The sequence below is a fragment of the Sinohyriopsis cumingii genome, chromosome 8 (genome assembly GCF_028554795.1).
Source record: "Sinohyriopsis cumingii isolate HCF-2022 chromosome 8, ASM2855479v2, whole genome shotgun sequence".
Lineage (NCBI taxonomy): Eukaryota > Metazoa > Mollusca > Bivalvia > Unionida > Unionidae > Sinohyriopsis > Sinohyriopsis cumingii.
In genome coordinates, this window is record NC_142968.1 from 106,720,382 (window position 1) to 106,743,841 (window position 23,460).

At 35.1% G+C, this 23,460-nt stretch overlaps 1 protein-coding gene across 1 annotated transcript in view; it reads left to right on the forward strand.

Moving 5' to 3' along the window:
- LOC149794320 (activating signal cointegrator 1 complex subunit 2-like) overlaps positions 1–23,460 on the forward strand; it is a 72,659-nt gene that overhangs the window by 33,992 nt on the left and 15,207 nt on the right. The window contains exons 7-10 of the mRNA XM_089968480.1: positions 5,490–5,561; positions 8,276–8,383; positions 17,819–17,884; positions 19,851–19,925. Coding sequence (XP_089824606.1) covers positions 5,490–5,561; positions 8,276–8,383; positions 17,819–17,884; positions 19,851–19,925 — 321 coding nt within the window. The remainder of the gene's footprint in view (positions 1–5,489; positions 5,562–8,275; positions 8,384–17,818; positions 17,885–19,850; positions 19,926–23,460) is intronic.

Here is a 23,460-nt window from a genome sequence, read left to right on the forward strand (position 1 = left end):
ATGGCTTTCCAGGCTGCATCCTCGGCATGCCGTTGCTGTTCTGGTAAAACCACATCATGCCATGGCTTTCCAGGCTGCACCCTCGGTATGCCATTGCTGTTCTGGTAAAACCACATCATGCCATTGCTTTCCAGGCTGCACCCTTGGCATGCCATTGCTGTTCTGGTAAAACCACATCATGCCATGGCTTTCCAGGCTGCACCCTTGGCATGCCGTTGCTGTTCTGGTAAAACCACATCATGCTATGGCTTTCCAGGCTGTACCCTTGCTATGCCGTTGCTGTTTGGTGGTAAAGAAAAGAAATTTGGGGACTTGCCATCATAAGAACTAACTCTCCAACTTACCTTGCAGTCTCAGCTACCAAGGAGAGACTATCATCAGCAAAAGAATAAGCGGGCAAACACTGTACAATGGCCACAATTTGAAAACAGTCCAATTTATGGCAGCAGCATGCCACTCTGTTGTGGAGGCAGTTTAATGAAGGGATAATAAGCAAGGTTTTTCTCCTTTTCCCCAAACCTCATAACAGCCATTATTGATTTACCACCCTGACCACCTGCAAGTCTCTGTGTGTGTGCCAGACTCCTTCATTTTGAAGGTATATGGATTGGTCTGTTTATGGAAAATGAAAGGGTGATCCAGGTTGTTTTGGAGCCCATTTAACTTCCCCTTCCAAATCAGACTTGCCATTTGATCAGGAAAAGGCGGTAATTTTGCAGGAGATCTGGCCATTATTTGACAGTCAGGCAGTGGAGATGTCACAAAGTGAACTCTCCAGAGTTTTACTCCATTCTGATTTTAGTGTCCATGGCCAATGGAAATCTCAAACCGCTCATAGACCTGAGCCATCTAATCAAGTTCAAATTGGACAAGGCAAGGTCAGTCAGACAAATCATAAAAGTGAGAAATTTAGCAGTCAGTTTAGATCTAACCAACACATATCACCCCTGTACACATGTCCTTGTTCCTTTGGATCATTTACCTCATCAGCTGGGGGTTGGGGGCAAAATCACCACATCATTGTGTTCTGATTTGCAATTTTCTGCACTGATGTACACAAATAAATATAACTCAGACATATCCCCTGTTGTCCATCCATCCATCCACCCACCCACCCACCCACATTGGGGACATCAAATGAGAGATCTTTTCACAAATAGGTGGAATCACAAACTTCTCACATTCATATCTCCAGTCCCAGACCCAGAAGACTGAGCCATGGATGCACTTTGGTCAGCTGGGAGAGGTTGGGGCCATACCAACCCTTGCCTCCTCTATACCCTCCCCATCTCCCCACAGTCCTGGTACTGAAAATAATTCACAAATATAAATTGACTCTGATGTGGGGCAAGTTCTGGAGAAATAATCTGCTTCAACTAACAGAGGATGTTCTCAGAAAAATTCCCCCAAGACCCATCCAGCTAAGAAAACCATGGTCACAGGTGTTTCATCCCAGACAGGTTGGTCCTTCATGCCAGGTTCTTGTCGGGAGAGACCATTAAGCTTTTGGTCATCAAGAGAATCTCATCAGCTCAAAAGCCCTACCCTTTAAAGGTTTGTGAGGAAAGTATTGTGTTTTAAGTGACTGGTCTAATCACAGCAGGAGAAAAGGTTAGCCCCAATTACTAAAGGCTTTTTTGAGGTGAAAATGTTAGCCCCATATGTCATCGAAGGTTACTGCTGAATGATCTTAGGCACATTTAGGCATCATCGTTTAACTGATATTGGCCTTAATAGGATTTATCAGACCTATTAACTAATTTTAACTTTACTAGGCCAAAATCTCTCACCTTGTTTTTAAATTGAATCTGTTGTTGATGCTGACATGGCACAATTCAGATCAGTTAAAACCTTCAGTCAGAAACTTGCAGAACCTTGTTAAAGCTGTTATCATTCAAACCTTTTTTCTGATAGCCCTAACCTTGGCAGGACCCTGAGTGGCCAAATGGTCTAAAGCACTCACAGTAGCAGATCATTGCCATCTCACCTCTGTCTGCATGGGTTTAACTCTTGGGTTCGGCCAATGTGGGTATGTGAGAAAGCTTGCCAGTAGCTTCTTGTGGGTCGGTGGTTCTTTCTGGGGTTTTCCCCGAGTTCTTTCTCCACTGTTTATACTGGCTGCCATGTATAGCCTATCTTGTGCTGAAAAATCTTTCTCCACCATTTATACTGGCTGCCATGTATAGCCTATCTTGTGCTGAAAAATTGTGCTAAACCCTACAACAACTACAACTACAGCCTAACCTTGGCATATAGGGTGAGTGAGTTACATGCCTTTTCAGTTAAACTGAACTATGTCCAGTTTTCATTAGCAAAGAATAGGTTGCCATCACAAGGCAATCAAAAAGTGGTCTTATCTTTCATAAATATTGAGAGGCAGTGATGCAGGACCAATTCCATACCCTCCAACAGTACTTGAAGCAGTAGTGCCATGGGGCCTGATCCAATTCCATACCCACCAGCAGTGCTTAAAGCAGTAGTGCCATGAGGCCTGATAACACCTCTTGAAGCGAAGCGAAGGATATAACCACTCAAGCCCTTGCAACGTGGCTTAAGCAGGAAGTACATTTAGTGCACTCTCAGGTTTCAAAAGGTCAGATACACCTCATGAACATCACAGCTCATGAAGCTATCTCTGCAAGTTTTTTCAGTCTGAGACGTAATAGAAGCCATTCTCTTGCATTAATCTGCCTGATCTAGCTTCACACAGACAATAACTGAATCTGGTAGGACTAGTGGCTGTCATCACCAGACCATTTGAAGTTGGCACAACCTTGCCACAGGTGTAGAATAGTGCTTTCATTGGAATCACCTGGAATTTTTACCAATTAAGAGGTCTTAAGCTTTTTTTTCTCTTAGCCAAGTACTCATGTCTTATGTGACTCAGTTGTGCTGGTCTCCTTGTACAGTTTATCCTCATAAGTTTTTCCCTCAAATGGTGACCATGGTAGAGGTGGGGTGCAAAGCATTGTCTCCTCCTGTTACCTAATGTTAATGTGATCAGGCATTGTATTCAGGGTAAAAGTAATTAAGTAATTAGGTAAATCATGTCTCTCCAAGAATACTTACCATTATCACAATAATATTAAACCATTCCACACCCCTCCACAATGCAAATATATTTATTGATGTCTCGCTCAAGCTAAGAGTGTGTAAACAACTGTTGTCTCCTACGCGTGGTCAGGGGAGGTAATAGGTTAGAGTTTCTTCCTCTTGAATATGTTATATGGCTGATAAAGACGGAATTTGTCATGTTTGTTTGATTGCTGGATTCAAAAGTTACAGAGCTTCTTTCCTAACATTAACTTAATTAGGTAAGTATTCTCAGAGAAACAATTTTACCCCAAAAATATGGATATTCGAGTCTTTACACATTTTTGAACTTTTTGGATGATTGACAGCATAATTGAAGAAAAATCACTTGAGGTATACAAATGAAATTTGATGACATGGTTGTATTTTTCAGCTGTTATGGCAGTTTTTCAAACTGTGTTACACATGTTTAAGTGTTTAGGATATTTTTTGGCAAAAGAACTTGCATTTATGCAGAAACCACTTTATGTAGGCAGATTAATGTATCTGTAAATGACCTGATTACATTCCATGCAATTATACGAATTATAAGACTTAAAACCTTTCTGAACTTTGAGTGGAGGCATGCATGTATTAAAAAACACAATCTAGTTCACCTTAAGACTTGTCAAAAAATAACCTGAGGGCTACAAACAAAATGTTTGATTTCTGTTTGTCACCCTACCATAAACATAATGTGAGTTGTCATAAACATAAAGTTCCTGACCACTGGTCAGAAATCAAAGTTTTATTGTCATACAAGAGTGGTATATGAAGAAAAAATAGTTTATTTTTTATTTTGTATATTTTGTCATGTTTTTTATTAGTCTTTTAAACAAATTGTGGAAATTTTAACAGTGATGTGATTTTTTTGTTAGCATTTTAAGTATTATGCCTATTATGACCTTAATCATTCATGTTTTCATAATTTTGGGCTGTTTATAGGGGTAATTGTTGCCTGTTTCTACCCACCCATCACTCACTCTTCATGTCTGTCAAACAAGTGGATTTGTTTGCTTTGATCCAGTAAAAGCATTACAATAAGATATTTTGCTGGATCCCTTTTTGCACTTTTGACTCGCATCAAAAACAACTATAGTGTCTTGATGCATAGCTTAGTGGTCATTGTAGCGTAGTGGTCAGCATGTCATATTTTAAAGTGGGCTTCATATCTAGCTTTGTGGTCAGCATGTCATATCTTAGAGTGTGCTTGATTCATAGCTTTATGGTCAGTGTAGCTTAGTGGTCAGCTTGTCATTTTAGAGGGCTTGATACGTAGCTTAGCTGTCTGAGTGTCATATTTTAGAGTGAGCTTGATAAATAGCTTAATGGTCAGCTTGCCATAATTTAGAGGGGCTTGTAAGATAGATGTGTCCTTATAACATTACATCTGTTATAAAGAGGGACATGTCCTTATAACATTACACCTCTTATAATGAGGGACCCTAATATGAAGGAGTACTATATTTATGTTAGTATTAAAATTATTAGTTCTGTAAAAACAAACTGGGTGTCTCTTGCATCCTCTGATGTATCATGGTTCATATGGTATTGAAATTCAGCATGCATGAAAATTAATAATACATATAGAATAAAATGTAATTAAAGGATTCAGCATTAAAATATGGTGTTTTAATGATAGTTAAAGGATTCAGCATTAATATATGGTGTTTTAATGATAGTTAAAGGATTCAGCATTAATATATGGTGTTTTAATGATAATGTTCAGCATTAATTAGCATTTTCTTAATTTCAGTTTTCAACCTTAATTTATCCCAGTTTTCAGTATTAGCATTTGCTTAATCACAGTCTTCAACCTTACTTAGCATTTTCTTAATCTCAGTTTTCAACATCAGCATTTTCTTAATCTCAGTTTTCAACATCAGCATTTTCTTAATCTCAGTTTTCAACATCAGCATTTTCTTAATCTCAGTTTTCATGTTAATTAGCATTTTCTTATTTACAGTATTATACATTAATTAGCATTTTTCTTAATTATAGTATTATACATTAATTAGCATTTTTCTTTATTATAATATTATACATTAATTAGCATTTTTCTTAATTATAGTATTATACATTAATTAGCATTTTTCTTAATTATAGTATTATACATTAATTAGCATTTTTCTTAATTATAGTATTATACATTAATTAGCATTTTTCTTAATTATAGTATTATACATTTATTAGCATTTTTCTTAATTATAGTATTATACATTAATTAGCATTTTTCTTAATTATAGTATTATACATTAATTAGCATTTTTCTTAATTATAGTATTATACATTAATTAGCATTTTTCTTAATTATAGTATTTAACGTGCTTTAACATTTTCTTCATTATGTTGTTCAATATTAATTAGCATTTTCTTATTCACAAAATTCAGCATGATGGGCATTTTCTCACTTTCAGCTTGTCATCTTTCTACGACCTTGCCCTGCCAGATGTGGTTTCTAGTCTTAAGAAAAGAAGTCTTGAACAGAGGTGAGTATAAATACAGTAAGTGGCCATAAGCCATAAGCATCTTTGCTCTTCTGGAAATTCAGTGAAAGCTATAAAAATATAGACTAGTTATCAGATTTCATTTTGTGTCCAAATACTAAGCAGGCTCAGGGAAGTAGAAAAGGTCTGAGGCACATTCATGCATGTCTTAAGGCAGAATCACTGGTGACCCAGTGGTTAGCATGCAAGACTTAAAACGGACAGCTTTGAATCCTACCATTGGACAGCTTTGAATCCTACCATTGGATCAGCCAGGGTCAGCTACTCTAATGTGTCCTTGGGCAGGGATTTTAATCTACACCTCAGCATTAAATACAGTACTTGTGTGTTGATATCTTGTCATTTATTGTAGAAGTCAGAAACTTAGTTACAGCCAATTACTATAAATCACTTCCATAAGGTCTTACAGTCTTGGATAACCTAAAGATAAATTTCCAATTATTTTTCAAGTCTGGAAAAGTACTTCAAATCATAAAAATTTTATGATATTATAATTAATCATGGAACCTTGCGTGTGGTGTATGTGTGTGTGTCTGTGTATGTGTCTGTGTGTGTGAGTGTGTTTTGCAGGCCAACTTAAGTTTATTTTTAAAAATATTCTAAATAGAACAAAGTTATGCTTATTTTTACTGACTTTAAATTTTTCATTTGTAGCTCTATAGGTCATAGATTGGAAGAGCTTATGGGATTGTCTGTTTGTCTCCAATATGGCCACCACATCAGCCATCTTGAAAATCTTGTTATTGCTAGTTCACCTGAATGGATGTTCATATCAACATGGGGTTTTCTTTAAGAGACTTTTTATGTCTAGCTGGTTCTAAATGATAATGGTGCTGATCTGACATCCAATATGACCACCATGGCCAGGGTTCACACAGTCCTTGAAAACTTATTGAATTTGGGCTATTTTTCCTTGAGAACTCCTTGAATTATTTAAATTCCTAAATGATATCCTAGAAGCAGATCTTATGATATATTCGAGTTAGCTCATTTTTATGATGATCAGTTGGTGGATTAATTTAATTAGGGTAAAAATAAACAGTACATTGGCACACAGGTGGATGTAAACCAAAGAAGCATGTGTGGTTCCTGCTAAACAGGCTTACCAAGCATGGATTAAGCATGCAAGGGATGGATTAAACCTTTCAAGGGAGATAATCAAAAGGCCTTATGTACTGCCTGTGATCATGCAGCAGACATTTTAAGCATTAGGGAATTTGCTCTACGGTGAAGTTGCATATGAAAGGTGAGCAGCATAAAATATGTGTTCTCAACTCTAAACCTGATGTAAATATTACCACTTAAAAAAAGCTCTAATATTTCAGAGAAGGAACTTGTTATTCAGAAGAGAGGTTTGACAATAAACCTACATTTCAAGGGACAGTGTGTTGAAAGATATTATTAAAACTTATATCAGGTCACCAATCATGCAAGTCATCAGAGGACACGAGTTTAAATCCATTTTTTCAGATTGCTGTTATAGATCTACATTAATTATTGAAAATGACAGATGTTGACCACATATAGATCAGAAGTGTTTTTTTCTTGCTTTTAAAACTTACTCATGATTACTGCTAGGTAAACAAAAACTCATGCTTCAATTGTTAAAAGCTTAAATAATTGTACGATGTATTTAAGGGTGTGTCATGGTCCAGACAGAATTAAAGTGATTTCCAGAATGAAAATATGTGCTAAATATTAGTAATAAAAATGTTGCCAAATAAACTATAAATTTTTTTAGAAACGATCCTCGAAAAGTCCTTGAAAATTATATGAATTTTTTTGCACCTAATGTATGTATTAACCATGATGTCAGCCATCTTAAAAATCTTATTACATTATGACATCGATATATAAATTATATGGATGTAAGATAGTGGTATAAAGTTTTGGAGAGATTTACATAAATTGTTGTGGTTCTGATTTTATCTCTCATTATATAATGAAAAAATTTTTTTCTCAAAAGTTTCATAATTGCAATAAAAGTTCTGTGAAAGAAAATTATAAAGTCAGCTAAAGAGTGTACAGTACCTTTGGAAATCTTGAGTCGTTTACAACCTGTCGTAAATTTTTCATTGTCAGTTTGATAAGGGGAGTCCGGTTTTCAAACCTGTGCAATTTAATGAATTGAAAATAATATTCAGATATTATTTTAATTAGTGACTACTTTTCCCCATACTTTTCACTATAATGACCCATATTTGGGGATTGATATTTGTAATGACCCTTATTTGGGGATTGATATTTGTAATGACCCGTATTTGGGGATTGATATTTAAGAAATTTCAAAGCTAATTATACATTTTGTAGTGATTCTTTGATTGCTTGGATCTTTTGCAGTGTAACAATATTTTTTTGTAAGTTAAATTTGACATGATTTCACAAGTGCTCATCACTCATTTAAATAAAAAGAGTTATTTTATACTGTAAATTGGAACAACACAAGATTGTTTTTTAATTTTAGAGGTTTCTTTGAGGTACAGTTGGACATTTTGTTTGAAATGCAAGTTTATGATGTTAGAGTTGTCTCCCATTAATTGTAAGAAATATTTTGTTCAAGGCTTTTTGATTGGTATAAAATATCCAATATTTAGTGTGTGAGATGCATCTTACATTTTCTTTTTTCTCTTCTTAATTAATATTATTAAAGTTCTCATTAATGTGTTTACAGTAAGATTGTACATTTTAAATTACAGTCTAAAGAAGATGTTGAGACTGAAGATAAAAGAAGCAAAGATTAGTCTCATAAAGACATTCAGAGAAATTATCATCTACTGCTGTCTGGAACCTATCATAGAGAAAAGGTTTGTATAAACAGAATCTGGGTTGGTTCATCTGTTACGATTTTTATTTTTTCTACCATTAATGCTATAATATTATAGTGCCGAAATGGAACAATCCTGTACTGGACCAACATAGGAAAACAAGGTCAATACAGTGGTCCCCCTCTAATACAGCCACCCATCTTCACCCGGAAAGTGGCCCTAGTAGATGGGTGGTCTTTCCAGAGGGGGACTATATTTGTGAGATATATATGTGTATATAGTAGGAAAGCTACATATAACTTAAAGCAGTTAATATCTTCATTTAAAAGTAGCATTAATTATTAAAATGTTCTTATAACCTTAAAAACAGAGTTATTTCAAGTAACGTAAATTAATAGTTCTTATTCTTTGGCGTGAAATGTGAGTGGGATATTGTTGGCATGTGCATTACAGAACCATTGAGAAATGTTATTTAAATCTTGGTAAATACATTGTTTCGTATATAAAATTATTCTCTTTCCATTTACTCAATTTTCCCACAGCTAGTGAATATTCTCCTCATCTTTTACGATCTTGTTTATTTGAGTCTTCCCAACATAAAATCTTTCGGCAAGTGAATCTTCCCAATAACTTTGACTTTTTCTTCTCAAGTATTATTTCATGTTAAAGTTTTATAATGATTTATTCCTTTGTTGCTAATTGTACAGTACTGCAATTTAATTTTGCAGATGAAACTTCTGTACATTAAAAATCTTGTTATAAAGGAAGTGATACATGTACTGTCACTTGATTTTTTGGTCTTTGTCTAGTGCCCTGTTTTGTTCAAAGTTGATTGTTTCTGTGTGTATGTGTTAATTAACAAAATCTATTTTTAGCTTAACTGACCTTGTTATGATCTTTACAATTACGTCTGTCATAATCGTCAATTTAAAAAAAAAATGCTGTGTGAAGCCCAAAGCTCTATCTTTACATTGCTGACTCCATTTCTATCTGACCATGTTATCATTTCGACAGTTATGTCTGGTCATAATCGTAAATTACACAAAAAAATCTGCTGTGTGAAGCACAAAGCTCTATCGAAACATTGCTGACCCCATTTCCTGCACACGTTGGCATTAATGATATAATAATAACCTTAGTAGTACATGTACTTTAGCCAACACTTCTTTCAATATTGAAAACTTGACATCCGGAAACAGACATTATGAAAGATAATCAGATTACTTACCTTACCATAATTAAATATTGGTTCTGGACACATATTAGTAATTAAATGTGGCTGCTTGTGAGGGATAAATTTCACATTTGTGCACTAATGCATTGGCCAGTGGTTGCGTTAGAGAGGGTGGCCTTTCTTGAGGGGTACTTTTGAACACAAACTTGTCGTTGCCAAGTGATTCTGGCCGTAAAGAGTGGGTGGCCACTGGTCAGGGGAGGCCATTCATCATGGGAACCACTGTACAGAAAAAAAACACTGTTTCATTTATTTCATTATTTTTATTTATTTTATAAATTAACCTTTATATATACAATATCTTTTTGATGAAGAACATAGCATTATCATCCACAAAGTGTCTTTAATAGACAGGTTTCACTGCAATAAACTTTTGTGTTATGGTTAATTATGGCAAGTGTTTTAGTTGGCTTTCATTCATTGATTTTACTGTACCTCCTAGTTGACTGATAAAAACTGTATTTTTAGTGTGCCTTTAATTGATATATTATTTTGAGTATGCAGTTAATATGTTCATTTTTTGTCTCCTTAAAGTTGCAAGAATTTGGAAAAAATCTTAAATTTGGATAAATAAACGACATAATTTTTCAGCACATGATTTTCTATACATGGTTGCCAGTATTAATGGTGGAGGAAGAACCCGGGAAAACCCCGGTAAGAACCACTGACCAGCGAGAAGCTACTGGCAAGCTTTCTAGCATACCCATATTAGCCAAATCCAAGACTTGAACCCACGCAGACAGAGGTGAGATGGCAGTGATCCGTAACAGAGAGCTTTTTAGACTACTTGGCTACTCGGGACTTCTCGGAGGGAATCGAGTGCATCAAGAACATATGAACAAACACGTGAAAAAATGAGTGTAAGATTAGATGCATTGAACCCACAATTAACTCCAGGGTTGGTTGAAACATGTAGGGCATTTGTTTTTACTATTCCAGTATCGCTACCAGGTGATTTGTGATGAATCTAAAACACATTCTGCTTTAAAATGTGTATTAGACCCAGTCAGAATGTCTATTAAACCCAGTCAAAATATGTATTAAACCCAGTCAAAAACCTTGACAATCATTTAATTACATTGCATGTTTATAACCATGGGAAAGCAAGTTTTGTTTTTAAATGTTATCAGTACTAATTTGGCCAAAAATTGAACAAGCTTCAATTGGGTCTAACTTCAGACAACACAGACACTGGTTTTCTGTTGCATAATGCACTGGCAGATCAGGGGCTATGTTGTTTATTCTACTGATTACTCCTAATGAACCATATTTACCTGGATCCACCAAGTCATTATACTGCAGAAGATCTGGATCTGTAACATAACAACAAACTATCAATGTGACCTAAATTTTACATTTTACTGATGCCAGTTAAGTTTTTTAACATGTTGTACAGAATCATGAAATTTGGCAAGGGGGTGCATCTTGATGAGCACCACTCCTTGCAGACCTTGGCAAGGGCATGCATCTTGACGAGCACTACTCCTTGCAGACCTTGGCAAGGGCATGCATCTTGATGAGCACTACTCCTTGCAGACCTTGGCAAGGGCATGCATCTTGATGAGCACTACTCCTTGAAGAACTTGGCAAGGGAGTGCATCTTGATGAGCACTACTCCTTGCAGACCTTGGCAAGGGCATGCATCTTGATGAGCACTACTCCTTGAAGAACTTGGCAAGGGAGTGCATCTTGGTGATCACTATTCATTGCAGAATTTGCCAAGGATTTGCCATGGGGATGCATCTTGATGAGCACTATTCCTTGCAGAATTTGGCATGGGGATGCATCTTAGCACTGCTCATTGCAGAATTTGACATGGGGATGCATATTAGCACTGTTCATTCCAGAATTTGGCAGAGTGATGCATCTTGATGAGCACTACTTCTTGCAGAATATGCCAAGGGGTGCATCTTGATGAGCACTACTCATTGCAGAATTTGGCATGGGGATGCATCTTGATGAGCACTACTTGCAGAATTTAGCAGAGGGATGCATCTTGATGAGCACTACTCCTTGAAGAACTTGGCATAGGCATGCATCTTGATAAGCAGTACTCCTTGAAGAACATGGCAAGGGCATGCATCTTGATGAGCACTACTCCTTGCAGACCTTGGCATAGGCATGCATCTTGATAAGCAGTACTCCTTGAAGAACTTGGCAAGGGCATGCATCTTGATGAGCACTACTCCTTGCAGACCTTGGCATAGGCATGCATCTTGATGAGCAGTACTCCTTGAAGAACTTGGCAAGGGGATGCATCTTGATTAGCACTACTCACACATTGCAAAAGTACTATATTATGGCCCATATTTTTTGCTTCACTGACTTGATTCAGTTTTGTATTTGATGTTAATTTTTCATACACTTGTCATGCTAGAATCATGAAATTTATCACAGTATGCATTTATATTAGTACTACACCATTATAACAAAATCTCATCGGACCTATATTTAATATTTTGTGAATGTACCTTGATAAGTATGTCACCCTTATTGCAAAAAGATTTTTACCTGTATGTTATGCTTCAGTGACTTTGTTGAATTTTTTTGTTGAAAGTTCATTTATTGGGTGTTGTTTATATTGGAATCAGAGAATTTGACAATTGGATGCATTTCTATTACTACTACTCCCTTGCAACCAAATAAGATCACTGCAAACTACATTTTACGCTTTACCAACGTAAGTTTAACTGTTCCATTGGCCTAGTGGTTAGAGTGTCTGCCTTGGATGCGGGAGGTTGTGGGTTTGATCCTTGGCCGAGTCATACCAAAGACTTACAAAAATGGTACTAACAGCTGCCTCACTTGGCACTCAGCATTAAGAGGTTAGTGTCAGGTCTGGTCGGCCTGGTGTCAGGATAATGTGACTGGGTGGGACATCATGCTACATGTCTGCAACACGATGTCCCAGTGCTAGACATCACTATAAACTGCCACACACATAGTGGCGATATGATGGAAATATTGTTAAAGCTACGTTAAAAATCCAAAAACACATCACATCCAAGATAAGTTTAAGTTCTTTTGTTTAGCTCAAGACCACTTTCATTTCTCCTTACTATATATCTCCTAGCCTGTACAAAAGGACTTTCCTGACCAGTACAGTTCATAGTAAGAATACATTTTTTATTCAGTAGTAAACTTTCCATATTAATGACTATGCTATGCATATTATGATAAGTTACCTGTGTATTGTACATGTGAATGAGACAGAATAAAATGTGTAGACTGCCTAATAGATTGAGACTTCTAGAGTTTTCTGGGGGTGGACAGTAATAATAGCTTCTGAAGCAGATTTTAAGAACTGATTTTAAAGAAAGCAAAAGAAGATTATTCTTTGGATTTTTAGCATTGCAGTATTTTGCCTCTATTATATTATCATTGAAAAGAATGTTCACAGGGGACAGCATTTCATTTGCCGAAATCACTTTAGTTTGAATTTATTTATGCATTGAATATTTTGCCTATCATATTTACATCAGAAGAATAAAGTCCACTATCTCCAGAATCCATCTCTTCCTGACATTAAAAAAATCGTTTTTCTGTCTATATATCATATAAATGAAGTATCTGAAGCATATTATCTTCCCTTTCCCCAGCTTCTTCTGTGTTTTGTCTGAATGCTGTAAACCAGAGGCGGGCAAAATAAAGCCTGCAGGCTGGATCAGGCTTGTGACCTGATTTTATCCATTAATTTACATTTTAGTGTGTGGGTTTCAAACTCACTTATCCGGCTCATGCCCTGGAGGAAGTTGCCCATGCTTGCTGTAGAATGCAGTTTATTATACTTTTGTGTTATAGGTATTTTGAGTTTAATCTGTTTTGTATGTATTGTAAGCATTTGGTCTTATCTCTTGTTCTCTTGTTTCACATTTTATTAACAGGGTTTCCATGTTACTGGGAAATTGGGAGGAAGAATATGTTTGTTCCTGGCCAGGAAAATCCTTAATTTTAAAATATTGATCAGAATCAGGGAAAATCCAGGAACTTTCAGCTGCATCTTAATGAAAGCAAAATAATTTAGTCCTAATTGAGCTGATTCAGATTTTTCAGAGATTGCAGAATTCTTAGGTTAGTTGGGATATGATTGGAAAGCAGTTGGCACAGGAGCTGCCACTTGAAGCTCTCATTTTCAGTCCATTTTTCAGGATAATCAGAGACTGTGCTAGAGAAGGGACAATTGTCAGCAGATAAAGAATGCAGGAGTTTGCCTCAGTGGCAACCCTCTGTGGATACAAGACTCCTATTTTTCGGTTAGAGTGTCCATCTCAGATATGGGAGGTCGTGGGTTCAAACCCAGGCCAATTTATACCAAAGACTAATAAAAATGGTACTAACAGCTGCCTCACTAGGCGCTCAGCATTAAGAGGTTAGTGTTAGGATTGGTCGGCCTGGTGTCAGGATAATGTGACTGGGTGGGACATAATGCTACATTTTCTGCAGCATGATGCCCCGTTTCTAGACATCACTATAAACTGCTACACTGCAGACATTGTATGACTGAAAAATTGTTAAGCCCACATTAAAAATCCAAATTGCACACAATCCTTCTGTTTTTCCAAACCTGGATCAGCCTCTTTTCATCCATTGATTGGGTGATCCAGGTCATTTCAGAAGGGCTGTTGATCTCATTTATCCAGTTTGTTTGTCATTCCCATTCATGATGGCGGTCCCAAACAATTCCACGAAGGCAGACATTTAGAGAAGGATATGGAGCTTTGCTCTCAAATCAGGCTGTCGAGTTAGTCCAGAAGTCAGACTTCCTGGGTTTTTATTCCAGACTTATTGTGGTTACAAAAATCAATTGGTAATTTAGGTCAGTTTTTGACCAAATGGCCAAATTAGTGCTGCAAAGCTCAAAATGGAGATGTCAGTTTCCATGCAACTGCCAGTTGTGTGAAAGAAATATGTGTTTAGTCCTGATTTGTCTAAAATGTATTTTTTTATACCTATACATATGGCATATCTGAAGTATCTTCAATTTGTGGGTCATTGGATCAAATGATATGCCCTTCCATTTCGCTTGATCCTTTGTCCTTGGATTTTCACCAAGACATTAGATTTGCTATATCCCACTTCAGGACATCTTCCTCCATGGAGACATAGGTGTACTTGGACAATATCATGGAAAAAACTTTGCTAAGTTCATTTTTTATTTGGTGTAGGAAAGCTTTCTTTCTCTTTCTTTTGCAGTTTAGGATGGGTAGTCAAAGGGAAAAAGTTGGAGCTTCATTCATCAGTGTTTGGAGTTTGTGTTCATCTCATATTTGGCTTCTGTCCAAAAGCTTCAAGTAATTGCATCAAAAATATTTCAGCAATGATTTCTGCTAGAGCATATATTTCAGCAAGAAATTTTTTAAACCTTGGCCTGCACTGTGTGGTGGTAGACTTGCTTTGTCATGGCTGACTTAGTTACATGGCTGACTTAGTTACAGATGGGCCTTCTGGCACCAAGTTGCCCTGACTCTTGTGGTTTGGATCTCGAGATTATGATCTCACCCAAAATCTACTACACCTGCTTAAGTGGCTAGATGGAAAGTGGTTACCAGCAGGTGCCATTTTGTCAGGTTGGGGGACACAATTGCTGCCATGTTTCTCAATGATCAGCGGTAAGTGGACAGTACAGGAGAGGCCCTTCACATCAATCTCTTGGACAAGAAGGCCACTCTCCATGCTTTTTGGAGGGATCACACAATGAAAGACATAATAATGTCAGTGGTGGTGGATTACCTCTTCAAACAAGTAGGAAAGAAATCACAGCTTTGCATTATGGTATAGGACTTTCTCTATTTTTGTGCATAATGCCATATACAAGTGTGTGTGTGGGGATGGGTGGCTGGGTGGGTGGGGATGGATGGATGGTCAGTGATCAGCTCAAAAGCTTGTGACAGACAATCCCAGGAAGATCATAGCAACCTCCATGCTGCTCAAGCAGTTATAGTCGTTTGTATTCCATCTTTATTCTAGTCCTACAGTGTAAAAAGCTGTCCACTCTGGTTGTTGTTTGTGTCAACATCTTACTTTCAAAACTAATGGCATTTTGTAGCATGTTCCTCAGTTGACAATTATAAGCTCCTATTTTTGTTTTTTTTTGCTTTTGTATTTATATAAAGTTCATCCTTTTCAACTTTTTCCAAAATGGTAATGTTGGTAGAGGTTGGCTGTTCATGTATTTCCTCCTCTTTCCACTTATACTAATGGTAAAGCAGTTGTGTAATAAATTCAGCATAAAAAGCAAAACTTACTTGATCACATTAATTACATATTTCTTAGAAAACTTATTTGATGACATTACTGTCAATCTTCCCACGATTCCCTGCAAATGTGAACTTCCTGTTGCTGATTTTGTTCAAGCTTTAACTGGTAAATGTCTGGGATACAAGTGGGCACCTGGTGGTGGCAAGGGAAGATGAAGTTACTTCCCTTAGTCTATATGATGTAGAGATGGAACAACTATTTTTGTGTGTCAGAAGAGATTACAGAGTTTATTTTCTTGATATTTTTGTAATCAGGTAAGCATTCAGGTAGAAATATAATTTAGTATGAATGCATTATGGTTAATAAATTTATTTAATTTATAATAAATGTTTAAAAAATCATTAATAATTGATCTCTAAAATGGGTGCTGGAGACAATTAAAGGTTTTGTTTAGAGGACACATTTTGTTCTATGTAGAGGTATGATTACATTCTGTTTATTTATACATAGAAATGAGCCACAAAGAATGTCCTTGTCATATCATTTAAAAGAATTTTGTGGGGAATGCATTTTTAAAAATCTTATGTAAACTTGTACTTACAAGGAAAGATGTACATTTCTTGAAAGTCATATATGTAGTGATTAATTTTTCAGTGTTACAAATTTGTTCCAGGTATTCATTTAAAATAATACAAAATATTAGTGGAATACAGGTCTCTTATGTCAAGAACCCTTTTTTATCCATTTTTTAATGCAACATTTTTGAGATCATGTATTATTTTTCAGTTATATTTAAATCGATTCAGATGTTGAGTTACTACATTTTGCATTTATTACAGGTCTCAGTTTTTAACATAGTTGTGATCAATATTGATTCAGAACTGACATTTTCCCATGAGACTTGTCAGGGTGCTTAAATAATGTTCATTACTAAGAAGGTCTTAATCTGCATTTAAGATTCCTTGTATTCTTGTGAAATATTTTTAAAAAATTGCATATTTTATATACTTTGAAGATTCCTTGTATTCATGTGAAATATTTATTTTAAAAAATAGCATATTTTATATACCTAGAAGATTCCTTGTATTCTTGTGAAATATTTAAAAAATCAGCATATTTTATATACTTTGAAAGTAAGTAGAATGAACACTACACAAACAGTCTTCGGAACAACAGACCTATTGTTAGAGACTTGTTTTCCTCATGAAGACATGTTGCAAAGATCAGGTGGTACATATTGTGCCAGCCATGTATCGGATACATTTAGCTGACTAGTGTATACTGCTTGAAGGGTGAACCTTGACCAAAGTGCATACCCTGTCAGTGTCCACTGACAATGGGATACATTTATATAGAGTGTATTGACTTCCACTTGATGAAGTCAGTTAAGAAACTTGATACACCACCCTATAGAATCTTGGATGTTTTGAGGGAATATGGTTTATTTAACAAATTTTGACATATTTTTTAAGGATTTTATATTTTTTACCCTTAACTTTTATGTTATGTATCTTTTGCTGAATAATAACATCTTAACCTTTTATCTTTTATTTTGTAGTACTTCCTGGTCACATTTAGTTCAAAGGGTTATCTTCCAGACATCCATTGGAAACTCATCGTTTTAAAACATTTTAAAACCTAATTAATAAATTTGCAAATAAATATTACTTTTAATAATTTAGCAAGTTAGCCAATTTAATAAAAGTCACTAGAAACATTATATATATGTGTGTGTATGGATGTGTATATATATATATATATATATATATATATATATATATATATATATATATATATATATATATATATATATATATATATAAACATCAGAGGCATTGTTATGTCATCTATGATATCACTGGGTGAAGTGATGTTGAATTGGCATATCTCACACGACTTTCTCACATGAACAGTTTATTGTCACACATGTTGAGAGATGTGGGAAATAATGTTAGAAAGAATTCTGATTTTACTACTTAAATCAGACAATTAAAGTAAGTCAGTCATTTTTTTATTTTAAAATTGTATTTTTCTTCTCCTAGAGACAACATGGAACATTGTGTTGAGGGTTTCCTTGGAACTATGTCCAGCATACTGAATGATAGAAGGTATGAAGATAAGAATGAAGAAATTAATCTTCCAGCTGGTCTTTGCTTAATGTTATTGATTATTATTACATGAAATTTTATATCTGGATTTGTTAATAACTTACATTTTATTGTCATGTATCCCATTTATACTTGCTTCTGCAGTTGAAAGAAAAAATTGTTGAACAGTTTGTCTAAAGTTATGTATTCAGCATCTAGCAGTGGTGAGGACAGTGTCATGAAAAATGTCAAATTGAAGATGAATCGACCAAAAAGAAAAGGGCAAATAAAAAATTCTTCAATGGGAAACCCCCCTAATTTGGGATCTTGATAAAGTTGTTGATGTTTAGATCAGTAGTCATCAAGTAATAAATAATTAATAAATGTTAGCAGCACATTTTATCCTTGTAACTGATTCTATAAAATTAAAAATTAATGATATTTAACTTAAATATAACACATGATCCATACATTTTTTCCCACCCTTTTTCATACATATTAAGAGAAACCCAGCTTACAAATCACTTTAGAATGATAATACATGAAATTATCCAGTACTTGTTGCTTAGATACCAAAACATGGATGAACAGAATGAAACTGATCATCAGATGATATCATAAACAAATTGCTCCTTGGTCCGATTCATTTTGAAATGTCATTTTGTTATTTTATCAATTGATTTTTGTGAAAAGAGCCATAAATTGCTTTGATAACAACTTCTATATTAAGCTTTACGTTTTCTATTTCATCCATTATTTTTTATCAAATTCATTCCAAAGAAATGCTATATTGAAGAAACATATTTCTGCAGATTTCAACTTGTGGTGGCAGTAGCATTATCCAAGCTATAAGGGGAGGTAACCCACTGAAGCGTATGGAACAGGATATGAATTTATTATCCTTCACTGTATCTACCAGGCTTCTTACTGAACCTGTAAAAGCTTGACATTTTGGAGTATCAGGTCTTTAAATCCTATATTATATTCGAAATTGAAAATTGTTATTTGACCTGGGAAGACTTATAAGTCATGTGTCAGTTCTATTTAGGCTATGTTTCATCTTGCCTATCATAACCGGTCTGTCCATTGAGAATCAGATATAAACTTAAAATTATGCAAAATAAACACAATGCACAAAAGTTTTCTGAATAAAGAACAGGATATTTAGGTCTAAGTTAGGTAATTAATGTGGTGTTTGTGTTATCATGTTGATACACACCATGTTGATACAATGTGATTGTGTTATACTATGTTGATACAATGTAATTGTGTTATACCATGTTGTTACAAATGAATTTTATCTGTGTTACATACTTTTGCTTTTGTTTCTTCACTTTTAACTTTAATTACCCAGAGGTAAATTTCAAAGTTTGAAATGCTGATATTTTGTTATGGAATCATTGTGCAAGGATCATTATTGGAGTTATTTCCCTTATTCCAGTTCTTTGTGTTATCTACAGAACAATGCACAGACAAACATGAAAGTTATGTATTACAATTTTGATGTAATTAGCTGATTTACGTAATAATATATCAACACTCTTTTATAGTGGCAACAAAAGCACCAAATTGTAATGTTTTGAAAATCATTATGTGGAAAAGAAGCTAAAAAATCATCATTTCTCCATCAGCTATTAATTTAGTGACATTTTTGAAAGAAAGAATCAAAAAGATTTGCATGTCTTTAATAAACTTTAGAAAGTCTTTATTACTTATTATTGTTTTGATGTAAGTTTCCATATATTTTTTTTAAATACTGTATTGTATGATTCATTAACAAATGTAAAATTGAGTAATTGTGTCTAAAAAGGAGGGTTTTACATTTTGGTTAGAATTGGGTCTCTGCACTTGCTAGGAGTAATCAGAACAAACAGAATTGAGTCTGATCTGTTGGAACATTATGCGATGGCAGATCATGGTTCATGTTATTTGTTTTTGGATTCATCTCATGAGTGATTATGATATGTGGTGTATGTTTTTGTTTCAGATTTGTTGCAGATTATGAATCTGTATACCCTTTCCAGGATGATGCCGACATTTTAACTCAGGTGTCCTGTGATGTGTATCCCTTTTTATTTTTTTATATTAACATTAATTCAGATTAAAATATTTATTGAGATAACTGACAGGTAAATATGGTTATTAAATTGACATCTTTTTATTTTCAATTTTATCCTTTTATCTTTTTCTAATAGATTAATTCCTTTTAACCGATTTCTCCCATTTAGATTTAAGCCATTTATGTTACAATAAACTGTCATCCCTAAATTTACAATTGAAGTACTTATTTTTTATTTTATGCATTCTTTACTGAAAAAATTTTTCTAAATTTGTTTTAATTTCATTGGAAAACATATTACAGATGTCATTGAATTAAAAGCCACATCTTTTGGGCAGTCTCTACATTTCACCTCGATGAATGTTTTGACAGGCATTTTCCTTTTTGGTGAAAAATTAGGATTAGATGCAGCATTCTGATATACATAAGAGTTATCTCCCATTCATTGTATTGTTCATGCAAGAGATATATAATATGTTTGCCTCAAGTTGCTGTAAATACTTCACACAAAACCAGACATGAAAATCTTCATGTCACACTTTACAGCATTTTTGTGACATTTAAAAAAAAATTTAGTGAAATAAATTAACTTTCAAATTACAGTAAAACCTGTTATGAGAGACCCCCTTCTGCCAACCAAAAGCAGTCTGTCAAGACAGGTGGTCTCTCATAAGAGGTGTGTGAAAATGGACTGGTTTTCAGGGTCAGTAGTTACCATTGTTGACAAATAAATAATGCCCATACTCACTGTACATGTATCATATCCTTTATTCATAAATCTTGTTAAATATTGCATGCATTCGTCTCAAAATATCTTTATATAATAAAGATATACATCTATCAAACAACGAGAATAGAAGTTATATTTCAACATCACATTAATATGTACAAAAAATGAACAGTTAGATATGTTGTATAGATCTTATTCTATACACTTAATCACTTGTTTTTTAAGAAATTCATTATACTTCTTTGTTGACATGTTTTACTCAGCTGTTTGGTCTGAACATGTATCTCCATTTCTGAGCAAAGAAGCAAAATTTTGGGATCACCATGTTTTAAAGCATATTCTTTAATCTCTTTTAAATGTTCTATGACTGTAGAATGTGAAATAACATGAGGCAGAATTTCACCAACAGATGACTCATTGTCACTGTCACTGTCTGCAGTTGGAGAAGTACCAGATTTACCTCTCTGAAGAATATCCTTCTCCCCAGTCTGGCCCTGAGAATACATTAGAAGTTTCTAGACTGTGGTCCATATTGGCATATTCTTCCAATGTCAAGCCATCGAGAAGAGGTTCCATTGATGGATGCACATCTTGTTCACTCTCTTCGCTCTCTGGCATTATGGCTTCAACACTTACAGAAAAGCCACACTTGGCAAAACACCTTTCAATGGTGTATGAAGACAGAGCATCCCACACTGACTTGATCCATAAAATGGCATCTAGAACAGTGACAGTCTTAGATATTTCAGTTGCTGTAGAGCACTCATCCATTTTGGAAAAAATGTGTTGCAGCAGTTTCTTCTAATAATGAATTTTGACAGTCTGAATTATTCCTGCATCACAAGGCTGTAGTTTAGATGTTGTATTTGGGGGCAGAAAGACCAGTTTTACATTGCTAAACTGACAATCTGGGTGTGCACTGCAGTTGTCTACAATAATTAAAATGTTCCAATTTTTCCTTTCATTTTATTGTTGACAGTTACAAGCCATTTACTAAGGATGTCTGATGTCATCCAGCCTTTCTGTTGGATTCATAGGCAACACCCACAGATCTTAAATTAAATGACCTAAAACATCTTGGGTTGCGCGATTTGCGTATAATTAAGGGGTCCAGTTTTTCCCCAGTTGCACTACATGCTAACAATAATGTCAACCTCTCCTTTGCTTTTTTCCCTCCTTTGCAAACATCATCTTTCACCACATGGGACCTGTCAGGAAGTCCTCTGTAAAAGAGTCCTGTTTCATCAGCATTAAAAATATCACATAGGTTATACCCTTCTGTGATGGTCAGTAGTCTTTTTTTCCAGTCCTCAACTGTCTGTAAATTTACATCAGCTGATTCTCCATTGAGCACACTTGCTGTGATATTGTATCTATTTTTGAAGCTCTCCAGCCATCTGTTTGATGCAGCAAAGTCATCATAATTCAGTTCTGCTGAGACAATTATTGCCTTTTCCTGAATCAACTTTCCACTTAATGATATGTTTTTACTCCTTGCAACACAAAACCACTCCCATACTCGCTCCTTCAGATCTCTGTGAACTGTCAGTCATGCCGTGGCATATTTCCTCAGTGCTTGTGCACCTATCTGCCATTCGTTTCTAATGGACTCCTTGTCTTTGATTACATTTTGAACTTGCATTTTACCGACGCTTAAGCTGACTGCTATTTTGTGAGCAGTCTCCGCTTTTTCATTTCTTTCAGTGACATTAATCCTTTCTTCCAGTCTTAAAATTTTTCTTTTCTTCAGCGGAGGTTCTGCCATTGTTATTAGTGTTGACATTATAAAGACTATCGGTTTTGATCAGGTTTTGGGGAATGTGGAATAAATATATATTATGTACCAATGAATGAAACCAAAAAACATAATTAACTCATCAAGAAACAATACATTTATTCTGAGACAAAGTTTAAATCAACAGCGTTATAGCTCGATAAACAAAGGTTGCGACCATCTGCACCCAGGTAAACAGTTGGTGGCTTGGTGAAACACAAAAGAAATAAAAATTAATTTTAAAAAAATCCGGAAATGATTCTCACTTACTAGTATTAAAGACAATGAGCTCATTCACCCTCCAGGCATTATGGATTAACTGGAAAGAAAAACGATGTACTCAAACCTACACTGAAGCCCTTTCAAACAATTTCTCACTGGGACATAAGGACTACCAGCGTTTTGTGAGTTTTCATAAAGATAAAAAAAAAATACAAACCTCTAAATTGACTGCATATATCCATCATTACTCCCTTTGATGTTACTCTTACTGGCTATTCACATGACTTTGGTACTACAATGGCGGTTAGTGACATGTACTTTAGTCTGGTTTACTGCAGTTAACAATGACACTGTACGCTGGAGTTGTAAATTTCACAAAACTGGTACTGTAGCAAGACAAATTCTTTTTAAATACTTTATTTGAGCAATCTTTATTATTTATGCAGTCTTAGTTACAAAGGATTAAATGATGGTTAGAGGTGTTTATCTCGATATATGGTTGTTCAGCTATAGTGTTATTTAATGTGCACTTTGTTTGCATACCACATTTATCCTGAGCTCTAGTGTTTACAAAGGATTAAGTTAAGGTCAGTGGTGTCAATCTGTTTTGTTTTTTTGGCGATGCAGTCGTTCATAGCAGTGTCAAAATTAGATGCATATTTTGCCAAGAAATCATGGTCATTGGTCGCGTTCAGCAGGTGGTCGTTCATAACAGAGCGTTTATATTATAAAATCGATCTGTGCATTACGATTGTGGTCGGAAATGACAGGTGGTCGCTCATAGCAGATGCTGCTCACGACAGGTTTTACTG